Source organism: Vanacampus margaritifer, chromosome 12, assembly GCF_051991255.1.
Source record: "Vanacampus margaritifer isolate UIUO_Vmar chromosome 12, RoL_Vmar_1.0, whole genome shotgun sequence".
NCBI lineage: Eukaryota > Metazoa > Chordata > Actinopteri > Syngnathiformes > Syngnathidae > Vanacampus > Vanacampus margaritifer.
Genome location: NC_135443.1, coordinates 14,857,332 through 14,871,715, shown reverse-complemented (window position 1 = coordinate 14,871,715; position 14,384 = coordinate 14,857,332). Strand labels below are relative to the sequence as shown.

The following is a 14,384-nucleotide window of genomic DNA, read 5'->3' as shown; positions in this document are numbered from 1 at the left end:
TGCTCTGCTGTTTTTAATGGAGAAATCCACTGTGTACTGGAACGGGGTTGTGACCGGGCCCTGTCCAATCAGCTAAGCCGTAGATTCAACAAACAGGTCTCCGAGGACGTCATTACGCCCCGGCACTGTTTTTAATGCGAGCCCGTAGCATAACACCTAAGAGAAGCGGCGTCCCACTGCAGAACTGGCCGCAGTGGGCCTCTGAGTCTCTGTGAGCTGCATAGGACTGCAGCGCACGGCACTCCTGGGCTTGCTCCAAAACACTGTCATTAGATGGACATGTTGGTGTGTTTGGAGTACAAGCAGGATTCTGTGTGTGTGTGCCTTGGGAAATGTGTGACTTCTCGTGTGACCTGACCTACTTCTTCTTCTTGTAGGTGTGCCGAGGCCTCGCTAAACAGACAGAGCTCAATGATTTCCTATTAGATGTGTCAAAGTAAGAGTCATACTGTCTTGACAACACTTACTGTAATTAGCATTAGCGTAATAACAAGTTAAGAGTGTGCTCTCACTTTCATGTCTTGAATGTTTTGGCAAACGTCATGAGTATTTTCTTCTCTTTTGACAGAACATACTTTGATAATATTGTGGCAATAGATTCTCTACTTGAAAACATTATGGTAAGTGGGATTCTTTTTTACTTATGTTCCTCAAAGCACCTAAAATCTCCAACTTTATTCGTGTAGACATCTGCAATTGACATTCAAATTGATTTGCATCTAGAATCCCGCCCTTCCCCCTCCAAAAAAGAAAAGAAAGAAAATAAGTCATAGTTAAGGTGACCAGACGTCCTGGTTTTACGGGACAGTCCCGATTTGAGCCTTCAGTCCCGGCGAGTTTCACCGGCCTTGTGCATGTCAATCACACAGTTCTCATAGTGATTCATACGACAAACTAATTAAAAAGGAATTTAACTGTTAAATCGCTAGCAGGTGTGTATTTGACAAACCAGAACTAGAACTACTTCCTGCTTCCATATCTAAGAATCATGGGAAATGGCGGTCAGACCCAACACCAGCTGCGTTTTTCTGGCAGCATAGATCCAATGTCACAATACGGTAAAGCCAGGTTGACGGCACAGCCAGCTTCCAATAGATGAAAGGTTGGATAATGAGTAGTAACTATAGTGAGAGACTTGACTTGACTTGACATTGACAGCTGTTGAACTGTCAACCAAGATACACAGTCAATTCTGTTATGTAAATTTTACTCGAAACTCATTTGGTCCCACTCTGAACAGAGTCAAATTTACAATTGGAAGAGAGTTAAAAAAAAGTGTTGAGGAACAAACCCACAGCTTCAGGTTGGGAGACAGCCAATCTACTCCCTGAGCAATGCAGCTCCTACTGTGTGTTAGTATATCGCTCGTGTCAGCTGGAATCTTCGTAACTCCGCTCTCATTTTGAATATAAACAAAGAGTAGAAGTGGCATAGCTCAGGTGATAGAGTGGCGGTCTCCCAAGCTAAAGGTCGTTAATTTGTTCCTCAACCCTTGTGTAACTTTTTTTTAAATAAACTTTCAAATTTAGTAAATCTCTCCTTACTTAGAATTTCTCAGGGAAAAATCTTGAATAGTTTTTTTTTTTCATGGGATAGGTAAATTCTTTGGTACACACTAAAAATACAAAAATTTACTCTGAATATTTTACTCTCTTCCAAGTGTAAATTAGAGTGGGACCAAATAGACTCTAAAAATGACTCTTTTGACAGAATTTACTGTGATAGATTTAGCATGAACTAAAAATAATAACCATATTGAGAATTTATTGTAAATTTTATTTTCAGCTGAATTGGAAGCAAACTATTGCCATCCTAAAATGTGTACAAATGATACTAATAAATAGTACATCATGATGTCGTGTCTAGTGGTTCTAATGGCTAGCTTTGCTTTCTTTTCAGATATATGCAAAAAACCTGGTGAATGCCGACAGGTGTGCACTCTTCCAGGTAGATCAAAACAACAAAGAACTGTATTCTGACCTGTTCGATATTGGTGAGGAGAAAGAAGGCAGGCCAGTCTTTAGGAAAACCAAAGAAATTAGGTGTGTAAAATCATCTTTCTGCCACCCTCAGCCACACGTTTGATTTGCAGAGAATTTGTGAATAGTGCATCTTTGACTGTCTGATCGTGAATTGTCATGTTAAATGACTGCAGGTTTTCTATAGAGAAAGGAATAGCTGGTCAAGTGGCTCGGACAGGGGAAGTCTTAAATATCCCAGATGCCTATGCAGACCCGCGGTTTAACCGGTAAACACCCAAAGCAATTTCATGAACAACTCACCTTCTTCTCTCCCCTCAAAACACCATCAAACTGACTTTGTGATGATTGGATCCTACTCGACAGAGAGGTGGACCTGAAAACCGGTTACACCACGCGGAACATCCTGTGCATGCCCATCGTGAGCAGGGGTACTGTTATCGGAGTGGTGCAGATGGTGAATAAGTTAAGCGGTAGTGCCTTCACTAAAACAGATGAGAACAACTTCAAGATGTTTGCTGTCTTCTGTGCCCTGGCCTTACACTGTGCAAATGTGAGTCAGTCAACAAATACGCTCATTTACAGCAACAGTACGCATCTATAAAAGATTCTTTCGCAGCACAGATTCATAATGAGATGTTGCTTCCATATGGGAGTGTTTATTTGTATTAGGATTTAATTGATTGCTGCTGTGAGTTAACATGCTTGTTGATTTCAACAATATGGACAAAAAGCGTCGTTACACCTGTTCATTACGCCAGCAGGAAGATAAAATGGAGTCAGCTGGAACACATTTCTGGGAAGACTTTTGGAGTGTGTGGAACTTTTTGCTCATTTAGCCACATGGTCTCAAACTATCAAACTCATCCAACTGTGCTTTTATGGAGCAGGCTGGAACAGTGAAACGGTTCCCACAAAGATAAATTGAGTTATCCAAAATGTGTTGCTAAGATTCTGGAGGAAGAACCACTGGTTAAAAACGCATTCACTCCCAGCAATTACCCCCTTCCCTTTCGGCTGTTTTACTGGATTTTGACTGATTTTGCAAGGTCCACAAACTATTCTGTTCTATTGCTAGAAAAACATGAAAGCCCTACCAAAAGAAAGATTAGAGTCTCTTCTTTTATCAGGAAAAAAAAAAGTATATTTGTATCTGTTTCCGTTTCGAAGCAGTTAGCATTAGAACATAGCTAAGTTTCATCATTATTCACAAACCTGTTGAAAACACTGGCAAAAAGAGCTTGTTACAACATGGCCCTGGCTGAACTCTTATACTCTGCTGCCACCTGCTGGCCGTTTAAAAAAAACTGCCATTGATTTAAGCGACCTCTTCTGTATGCTCTAGCATTAAAACATTAAAAAAAACATATAAATACGTTTTTGGGAGTGAAGGACAAAGTATTAAAAACGTATTTATACATTTTTTGGGTTTAAATTCATTAATGGAGATATGCCTCAAACCTTTGTCCATATACTGTAAGATGGATTTTTGTCATTGGTTATACTTTCTGTCTTTTCAAGTCTTTTCTATGACTTTCCTGTGTGTGTTTTAGATGTACCATCGAATTCGCCACTCTGAATGCATTTACAGAGTGACAATGGAGAAACTGTCTTACCACAGCATCTGCACCTCAGAAGAATGGAAAACACTCACTCAGCTCAACCTTCCCACTCTCATTTATAAAGAGATCGAAACGTGAGTCTTCTTATGGGTTTCACCTCATGTGGCCTGCAGAAATCTATTAGTCGTGCGACAGTGCAGAACCGATTCCAGTCCTCATTTCATCTGTGCTGCTCTATGTTGTCGCCTGTTGTTTTTTCTGCATGTATTTACAGTATTTTTCAATATATTACCTTCTATTTGTCCAGATTAGTTTTCAGATGTTACTAGATACAATTGATAAAAAATATATTTTTTTTCTTTTACTGGAGTAATATTTAAATATGAAGGATGTTTGAACCCAAAAATATTTTATTATTATTATTATTATTATTATTATTATTATTTAAAAGATGTGAGCGCATCGAAGTGAAATTTTTTTTAATCATTCCACTTTGAAACATATCGAGAAACATATCAAATCATCTTTTATTGGCTTCCTCCTCCAGGTTTCACTTTGACATAAATCCCTTTGAGGAGATCTGGCCTGCAGTTTTCATCTACATGGTTCACAGCTCCTGTGGAAAGACCAGGTAAGGTCTTTGCTGAGCTGTTAAGGCGCCAGTATCTGATTTAACGGTCATTTTCTATTTGTTCGTCCCTTTTCTCACTTGCTATAGCTTTGAGCTGGAGAAGCTGTGTCGATTTACCATGTCCGTACGCAAGAACTACCGGCGTGTGCCCTACCACAACTGGAAGCACGCCGTGACCGTCGCCCACTGTATGTTTGCTATCCTACAGAAGACCCCTGGGACCTTCACAGAGCTAGAGGTCCGCTGCTCATTGGGTCACGAATTAATTAAGATATGAATCTTTGTTGTGTAGCTGCAAGAATTCTCTTTCTTTTACAGAAGAAGGGACTCTTGATAGCCTGCTTGTGTCATGATCTGGACCATCGAGGGTACAGCAACACTTATCTGCAGAAGTTTGACCACCCGCTGGCTGCTCTCTACTCCACCTCCACTATGGAGCAGCATCACTTCTCCCAGACTGTCTCCATTTTGCAGGTAGAGCTCCACTATGCAACACTAACTTTATGTCTAGTCAAAATATGTACAATTACAGTTATTAATTACTTCTATCCATGAAGCCACCTTCAAAATAAAATCTTTCCAAACACAATAATACATTGGTATTATTATTATTATTATTATTATTATTATTATTAATTTTATTATTATTCTTATTATTATGAGTCACCGTAGTTGCGGCGTCTCGCAAATTGTTGCCACTAACGCCAACAAAACAACATCCTGACATCAAGTTTAGTCGCTAATTAAAGGCGAAGTCAACCTTAAACATTTCTTGACAGTAATATGTTATATGTGACCTCAATAGCCTAAACATGACATTCTGATCAATATTACGTTTGTGTAATATGAGTTATGCTGCAAAATCCAGCAGTTTTTATCCATCTTAGTGGGCGGCCATTTTGCCGACTGGAGATGACATCACAGTTGCTCAGGGCTCAGGCAATGACCAATCACAGCTCACCTGTTTTCTTAAGCTAAGCTGTGATTGGTTGTTATCTCAGACCTGAGCAATTGTGATGTCATTTTTACTCGACCAGCAAGTGGCAAAATGGCCGCCCCCGGAGATGGATAAAAACTGCTGGATTTTGCAGCTTAACTCATATTCCACTAACACAACACATATTTAAACTAGTGGGGCTACATAGAACATATTATTGTCAAGAATTTTTGGGGGGTTGACTTCCCCTCTAAGGGTGCTAATAATTGTTGTTTTTTAAACAAAAAACAGCAGTGAACGAGATCCGTCCATCTATTTTTTGGGTTTGGTTGAATTCAACTATAGAAAACCTTTGCTTTTTAGTTTAAAATCCCGTACCGTAACTAGATTTCCGCATCACATTGTGGCCAAAAGTAGAATCCTCGCTATATGATTTTAGAGTTGCCATGACTACAACTACTACTTCTTCTTCCATTTCTTCCTTTTTTTGGTGAGTGGCAAATACTTTTGGTGCATTACCACCTTCTTCTGGCCACCAGTGGTAATGCACCAAAATATTTTGACAACTGCCAAAAGAAAGTTAACGCGATAAAAAAACGGGGATTCTGGTTGCTGGTCTGAGTTCTAATTTTACAGTACAAGTTGCAGGACCAATCTATGGGGGGGGGGGGGGGGGGTGACACAATAACAATTGAAAATGACTATTTGACTGTCCTACTGATCACTTTTTAAATAACCAAGAAATGGGCATTTCCAGATTCAGCAGCCCAGAATTACTCGCATTTATTAAAATATCTTTGGCACCTTAGAAAAAAATTAATTGTTGGCCAGTGCAATGATGCTAGCAAATCGGGACCGTATTATACACGCGAACACTGAAAAAAATAGCTTTTTAAGGGTGATTTCGGGTTGTCGTATTATACACGGGTGCATATTATACATATGATTTTTTTTATAGATGCAAAATATAAGATAATAGTATAGTGAGATGTGATATATGGGCAAACAAATCAAATAAAAAGCAAACTACCTTTACTAACAAACACTGAGCAAAGGTTAGGGTTATCAGAGCAAGACTCAAACAAACAGACTTTTCTTCTCAAAGTACAAGAACAAATGGTCAACAGACCTGTGCTGGTTAAAATCTTGTTAATCTCTTGTAGTCTAGCTGAAGTGAACGCCTCATAAGTGGAGCCTTTGCTTTTTTATTGATCTCTTTGTTTCTCATAGCTGGAAGGGCACAATATTTTCTCCAACCTGAATTCCAGCGAGTACGAGCAGGTGCTAGAAATCATCCGGAAGGCCATCATCGCCACGGACCTGGCCCTTTACTTCAATAACCACCAGCAACTGTCAGATCTTTTCACCTCTGGTGATCTAGACTTCAACAACCACTCACACAGGTGAGACCGCAGTTGCTTGGAATCCTTCAGGCTTTCGACTTCGGTTCAAAGAATGCTTGAACACCTTTTTAATCGAGTGCTTTGTATCTCTTCTAATGAATAACTGACTGACTGACTATAATACAATAGTTTCCTTGTTACATGCAAAAAGTCACAAGATCTTGGTTTGGATCTACGATGCAATCATTTCATTATATTCACTTATTACTTTTTAATTGTAATTATGAGACTCTTTGGAAAAGTGTATGAGCTTCTATTGCTGGCTTTGAATCTTTTTCTTATGAGTTGAGTTGGTTTCACATAGAGAAACACGAGTGAACAGTATATCAGCACTCAAGGCGATAACGTAGCTTTGCTCGCCTCCAGGGACCGTGTGATTGGTCTGATGATGACAGCATGTGACCTGTGTTCTGTAACTAAGCAATGGCAGATCACACGACTCACAGCCAACGACATCTATGCGGAATTCTGGGCCGAGGTACAAATTCAAAATTATGTGCATCTTTTTCAAGAGGTTCAATAAACTTTTTTTTTTTTATATATATATATTTTTTATTATTATTTTGTATTTTATTTTTGTATTTTGTTTTTTTATATTTTATTTTACTTTATTTTTTAATTGTATTTATTTATTATTATTATTATTATTATTATTATTATATAAATGTATGCGATCTGTATTGGCTTTTTGCTTTCCCACAGGGAGATGAGATGAAGAAGATCGGGATGCAGCCCATTTCAATGATGGATCGAGACAAGAAGGATGAAGTCCCTCAAGGCCAAGTAAGACCACAATTTTGACTCATTTTAAAGATGTTATTGTTTTATAGCCAGTACCTCATAAATATGTTGTTAATTTGTGTTTCGCCGGCGTCGGGCCAAAACCTTGTAAGTTATCATTTGGCAAATTTCGTATATTTTCTCAAAAATCTATAATATCGGTCAGTCTACGCGTATGGGTGTTATTTTTACAAATTATTGATCAATGTAAAGTATTGAAAATGGCTGACTCTCTTTGATGATGCAATTGAACAAACCTGCCGTTTTGCGGGTCTCCTGAAAAGTGGCGATTTTGGAGGTACAAGGTGTTGGTCAATGCCAGCGGTATGCTGATCGGAAATTTAAAATTCAGTTACATTCAAGGGGTAATTGTATCCCACCAGCATACATTGGATATACATTCTAAAATTGCTATCACACTTTTGCTTCAAATACTGCACGTTGGCATTTAGTGTGTGTATAACAGTACTTGATATATCAACATTTGCCCTAACCAAGGTTACTGGGTCTATTGGTCTAAAAATAAATAAACACAAAATGATTTACCACAACTTGTATTCACTTTTGTATTGGAATGCACGAGAAATCTACAAGCTTTCCCTTAGGATATATTGTGGTCATCTATGACCATGCATTTCTTGTTACTGTATCATCAATTGAAAAATTGTTGAAATGAACAAACCACCCGTAGAAGTGATGAATAGTAACTGTGTTAGACTGATTAGATCAATCTTTAGTATGGTTACAAAGATGCCTTTATTTGTTGCTAAACCTTTAAAGTAGCATATGAACATATAACATGTTTTTTTTTGCAGTGATGAATAAATCACATGTAGTCATGTTGTTGTTCCTGGAGTTTGATTCGTTTGAATGCCTTCTAATTATGCTCCATTTTTAGGTGGGATTCTACAATGCTGTAGCAATTCCATGTTATACGACACTAGAAGATCTTTTCCCTCCATCCAGTCCACTTCTAAAAGCGTGCAAGTAAGGAACCTGTATTACACTCCCTCTAAAGAGATTTGTCGGATTGTTTTTGCTTTGCATTTCAATTAGCTTTATTGTTATCACAGCCAAACATAGAGGCTAATAAAATAATATAACGTAAAATAATTGTCACTTTTCAAATAATATTATTATATTACTGGTGAACACAATTTTTGCCGAGTTACAGCTATTTTTATATATTTTTTGGGTGCGAAAAGTGATCTCAGTTTTTCTCTATCATGTCAAGTTTTTGAGTTATAGGGTGCCTGTAATATTAAAATAAATAAATAAATACATAAAAGTGAAATAAATGTGTATGCGGCGGCATGGTGTCTGACTGGTTAGCACGTCTGCCTTCCAGTGCCGAGGATGTGAGATCGAGTCCGGGCTTTGGCCTTCCTGGGTGGAGTTTGCATGTTCTCCCCGTGCTTGCGTGGGTTTTCTCCGGTTTCCTCCCACATTCCAAAGACATGCACAGCAATCTAATTGAACACTCCAAATTGTCCATGGGTGTGAGTGTGATTGTGAGTGTGTGCCCTGCGATTGCCTGGCAACCAGTTCAAGGTGTACACCGCCTACTGCCCGAAGCCAGCTGGGATAGGCTCCAGCACCCCCGCGACCCTTGTGGGGACAAACGGTTAAGAAATTGGATGGATGGATGGATGGATGGATAAATGTGTATGCATGCAAATAAAACATTAAGATGAAATTCTTAACAAGTTTTAAAAACAAAACTTAATTCCTGCTATGCTGTTTTCTTAAAATAAATAAATAAAAAATATGTAAATAAATAAATAAAAGTGGAATAAATTTATGCATGCAAATAGAACATTAAGATGGAATACTATGCAGTTTCTTTAAAATGAATAAACAAAAAATAATAAATTAGTAAATAAATAATAAGGTAGATAGATAGATAGATAGATAGATAGATAGATAGATAGATAGATAGATAGATGGATGGATGGATGGATGGATGGATGGATGGATGGATGGATAGATGGATGGAGGGAGGCAGGAAAGGAGGGAGGGATGGATGATGGATAGATGGATAGATAGAGAGAGAGAGAGGGATGGATGGAGGGAGGGAGGAAGGGAGGGATGGATGGATAGATGGATGGATAGAGAGAGAGAGAGAGAGGGAGGGAGGGAGGATAGTAGGGAGGGAGGGATGGATGGATGGATGGATAGATGGATGGAGGGAGGCAGGAAAGGAGGGAGGGATGGATGGATGGATAGATGCAGAGAGAGAGGGATGGATGGATGGATGGATGGATGGAGGGAGGCAGGGAGGAGGGGAGGGGTGGATGGATAGAGAGAGAGAGGGAGGGAGGGAGGATAGTAGGGAGGGAAGGATGGATGGATAGATGGATAGATGATGGATGGATGGATAGATGGATGGATGGAGGGAGGGATGGATGGATAGATAGATAGATAGATAGATAGATAGATAGATAGATAGATAGATAGATAGAGAGAGAGAGAGAGGGAGGGATGGATGGATGGAGGGAGGCAGGGAGGAAGGGAGGGATGGATGGATAGATAAAAGTGTATTAAATGTGTATACATGCAAAAGAAACATTAAGATGGAATACTTACAAGCTTTGAAAACTAAAAAAAACACAAAAAACAACAACATGAAATATAACTTAAATGGTATGCTTTTTAATTTCTGCTACGCTTTTTGCTATGCTAGTTTTCTGTTTGCAGACATTGTTAGTACCGACCTTTTGGGAGCTACACACCTCACCGCACTTTCTCGGAAAGGGGGTTTTCTGCGGGTACCATATTCCTAAAACATGCATTTTCCGTTCATTATAGGCTAAGTTGCCCGTAGATGTGAGTGTGAACGGTTGCGTACTATCCCAAAGTCATCTTGGATCGAGCGTGACTGTAAAACCTGTGCCGTGTGTGTTGCAGGGAGAACTTGAGCCAATGGGAGAAGATCGCGCACGGCGAGGCGGAGGACGTTGTTCCCGTCCGGCCTCCTGATTCAGGACCTGTCAAGGTGGACAACTGACTACCAAAGGGTTGACTGCTTGTCAAAACAAGTTCAACCTGAACCTTGCCACAGTCATGAAGCTTTTTTTTTTTTTTATGGGGGTGCTGGATCAGCAAAAAGGCGCCTTGATTTAACAAAAAACACAAGTTACCTCAATGGGTGACGGAGGTGTCAATGCTGATGGTTTTACCGATCCCAGAGACTGACTGACAGCTAACGGGGAGGGACTAAAACCCATCACCCTTCATCCACTCCGTTTGGGAATTTATTTGTTCAAATGGATTTATGCCATTTTGGTTGTTTATTTGGCTTGGTTTATGTTATTTGTTATGTTTTTATTATTATTGTTACTATTATTATTGTTGTTATTATTTGAGTTGATTCTTTGCGGTCTTGCATTTGAGAGGCCTTACACTGAACCTTTCGCAGGAAGGTGATGTGAAACCTTGTTGTGTGGGTTCGAATCCTTTTATAATGGTACTGTTTGCCTTCTGTGGCAAATGAGTCACTACTACTTCAGCAAGGTATTCAGAGACAGAAGGAATGTGTAGTACATTGAACATGCATGGTGTAATAATGCCACCTTATAGACGGGGTGGGGCGGGGTGGGGTGGGGGGGACGTCAGAATGTTTTTCTTTCTTACTTTTGAGCAAAAATCCTTTGCAGTACTTGAATAAAGACACACAACCTGTTTAAAGAGAGATGGCAGAAATCCCGCACGCTATATCGTACAAGTCAAAGAGGATGAACTTACTGTATGGCCATGAAGTTGACCCCCGTCGCCGCACTGCCCCCCCTCCCAGGCCGTCACGAGCACTTCTGCAAGCAGTCACATATGTTTTAAGACGGCTTGTAAACATTTCATATGGGATTTCCACACATAAATGATAAGAGGCGATTGGTGGAAACGAGACTTGAGCACTACTCCGTGTCGTCAGTGTCAAATCTGATAAGCTGCATGTAACTCTGGGATTGTTGCGCAAGATTGTTGCTTGACTTCTTTGCAGGTGTGTTTAAAGCTTGGCCGTCCGCTCGTTCTCCTGCAAATGATTTTCCCAGATCTTCCTGAGGACGTTTTCTCGGTCTGTTCTGAGCGCTCATTCCAGTGGACGTGGTCCCTCTAAAAAATTGGATTCACAAATGCTAAGTGGCCCCAACAGTGTGAATGTACACTCTGTTCATTTACAGTGGATGTATAAAAAGTCTACACACCCCTTTTGAGCGCCAAGCTTAAGAGAAGTCATTCAAAACTTTCTATTAATGTGACCTATGGGGGTCAAAATGTACCGGGGAATAAAAATGTAACTGAGATCAAATGGTTGCATAAATGTGCACACCCTGGCAATTGAACTTGGATGTGTAGACTTTTGAGTGTTCTGTTGATTGCCTGAATGTGGCATGTGCATCGGTGTGTTCTGTCTTACTGTTCAAAATGGCTTCCAGTAAGTTCCAACCAAGAGCAACAATCAGCATGCACTTCAACTCAAGTTGATATATGATTTGCATATAAAGTACAGTAACAGGTGTGTACTGTGTACAATCTAGAATCGATATTTGCTCTAATGGTGCTAAACTGAATGGCAGTCATGCACTTTTGTAGCGTGCGTGCGCGTGTGTGTGTGTGTGTGTGTGTGCAAGAGTATGAGAGTCTATTAACTTTCACCCCACACGGTTGAGAACACGGTGAAGTCCACAACACTGCACTGTTCCTTCTACTTTTCAGCACCAGTTATATCGTTATCTGCACTATGTTTAGCATATCTTTATCATTATTGTTGGTGATGATGATGATGATGATGATTAATATTATTGCTATTATACCTATTATTTTCTCAATTAGAATTACATTTAAATTAACTTATATTTTTTATACAAGAAAAATAATGTTGGCCTTTTTTGTTTGAGACAAACAAAATGGTTCATACATGTTACTGTTACCCAGAATAATTGAGGAATGTTTCAAATGTAAACATAAGAGCAGTAGCCAAAATGACTTTTATTAAATACCTGAAAACACAACATTGTGTCGGATCTTTTGTGTGTGTCATCATGTTTATCAGGTGCAAAGTTTAGTACTCACAGACCAAATATTTATTGTTGTATATATATATATATATATATATATATATTAGGGGTGTGAATTGCCTAGTAGGTCACAATTCAATACTGATTAATCCCGATACAAATCTATAAATCAATTATTGTGATTTTTTTTCTTTACTCAAATTTAGAAAATACTAATCAATAAATAAACTTGTACATGTACACTGTAAGATTTGTATGGAAATGTACTTCAGGTTTATAAACTGTGGCCCACCGTATTTAATAAACAAATACAATTTGAAGGCTTAATGTTCAATAATATAACATTCTTCCATGCTTAAAGTGTGAACCCTAACCATTTTGTTAATTAATGTAACCAATTTCCATCAAAAATCAATCTTTAAAAATAGATTTGGCTGCATGTAATATCGCGATATACAGTATATACTGTATATATAATTTGTATTGGGGAAAAAACATCACCCTTGCACCTTGGCCTATAATTGTAATCACTTTCACACCATTGTAATGCTGATTAAATATTGCGCCATGCGTGTCGTCGTCAGGATCTGAAGAAAGTGTCAGAGCAGAGCAAGCAGGTCCAACAGAGACCGCCTGGCTGCGTTCACTAACGTCTTTGATGATGTGTGTGAAGGCTCATCTGTATTTGGATGCATCCTGAGGGAAATTAAGCTTGTTCCATTTCCACTGTACCCACCGGCTGTTTTTTTTTCTTCTTTTCTTTCTTCTTTTTTTATTTTTTTTTTGCATGTGCCGTCACATGTGTCAGATGGGACGGCGAGCCCCTGGCGTGTTGGGCAGGCGAAAGTGGCACAACAGCAGTCCTGGTGTGCCAGACAACGGGGTCAGGGGTGGACTACGACTCAATCGGTGCTTATTCCTAAGTGACATGACACATGCGGAAAGTTATTATATTACATTATATTATCCATCCATCCATTTTCTTAACCGCTTTTCCTCACAAGGGTCGCGGGGCCGCTGGAGCTTATCCCAGCTGGCTTTGGGCAGTAGGCGGGGTACACCCTTAACTGGTTGCCAGCCAATCGCAGTATATTATATTATATTATATTATATTATATTATATTATATTATATTATTTTATATTATATTATATTATATTATATTATATTATATTATATTATATTATATTATATTATTGTTGGGATAAACTCCTGATACCAAGATCGTATGCAATTTTTAATAAATGAATAAAATCCTAATAATAATAATAAATAGCACTGTATTAAACACCTAATAAAAGGATTATAAAAAAAAATTATGTAAAGGCATAAACTGCCAGTATAAATAACGTTTGTTGTATTAATGTGTGCCTTTCAGGGGCCGATATCAGAAGGCGGAATCGGTTTGGCTAGTTAGCCTGCAAGTGAGTGCCTGTGCTCGGGTGGTGGCTGAGAGCAGCTCCTTTTGACTGTTTATATCCTTTTATAAATGGTTGAAAGTGTATCATCAACTATGGCTCTCCTTACCCACATGTGAAGGTATACATCTTCCTTATTATATATATTTTTATTTTCACTTAACTCGAGTGGTGGCATACTTGACGTTTTCTGATAACAGCTCATAACAATCAACCAAGCAACACCTTGTAACTTGGAAAAACTCGTAAAGTTATGTACTCATAAGTCATGGTGCCCTTGTATTATAAATATTGAACGATGCGTCATAGACTCTCAGTAGGATTGAGGTCAGCGGATGATCAGATTGTTTATAGCTAAAGCTTCATTTCTAGCTTCTGCAGCAATTTTGAAACTACATATTTTGCAGAAGTTATGCAACTTTATGCACGAGGAATTAATCTACCATCTTGTTCCCCAATATTCCAAGTCAAGTCAAGTCAACTTTATTTATATAGCACCTTATCATGTAAAGAAACAGCACAAAATGCTTTACACACAAAAAACAAAAAAAAAAACAGCACAAATGATCACTCCACAGTCAACATCTTCCTTGTGGACGTTGAATGACATTCAAAGCAATTCACATTTTGCATTTTTCAAAGAAAAAAAGTCATAGTCCA

At 38.8% G+C, this 14,384-nt stretch overlaps 1 protein-coding gene across 8 annotated transcripts in view; it reads left to right on the top strand.

Annotated features, from left to right (window-relative positions):
* Positions 1–12,301, top strand: part of pde10a (phosphodiesterase 10A) — a 60,448-nt gene extending 48,147 nt beyond the window's left edge. For 6 of the 8 annotated variants that reach the window (XM_077582722.1, XM_077582723.1, XM_077582721.1 and 3 more), the window contains 14 exons: positions 378–436; positions 569–620; positions 1,900–2,042; positions 2,156–2,248; positions 2,346–2,532; positions 3,533–3,675; positions 4,089–4,172; positions 4,260–4,410; positions 4,491–4,646; positions 6,340–6,512; positions 6,879–6,990; positions 7,215–7,295; positions 8,191–8,279; positions 10,200–12,301. In XM_077582722.1, the coding sequence (XP_077438848.1) occupies positions 378–436; positions 569–620; positions 1,900–2,042; positions 2,156–2,248; positions 2,346–2,532; positions 3,533–3,675; positions 4,089–4,172; positions 4,260–4,410; positions 4,491–4,646; positions 6,340–6,512; positions 6,879–6,990; positions 7,215–7,295; positions 8,191–8,279; positions 10,200–10,299 (1,623 nt within the window). In that variant the 3' untranslated portion in view covers positions 10,300–12,301. Of the gene's footprint in view, positions 1–377; positions 437–568; positions 621–1,899; positions 2,043–2,155; positions 2,249–2,345; positions 2,533–3,532; positions 3,676–4,088; positions 4,173–4,259; positions 4,411–4,490; positions 4,648–6,339; positions 6,513–6,878; positions 6,991–7,214; positions 7,296–8,190; positions 8,280–10,199 lie in introns of all 8 variants that reach the window. The other 2 variants (XM_077582726.1, XM_077582725.1) reach the window with 2 other exon arrangements.
* The last annotated feature ends 2,083 nt before the right edge of the window (positions 12,302–14,384 follow it).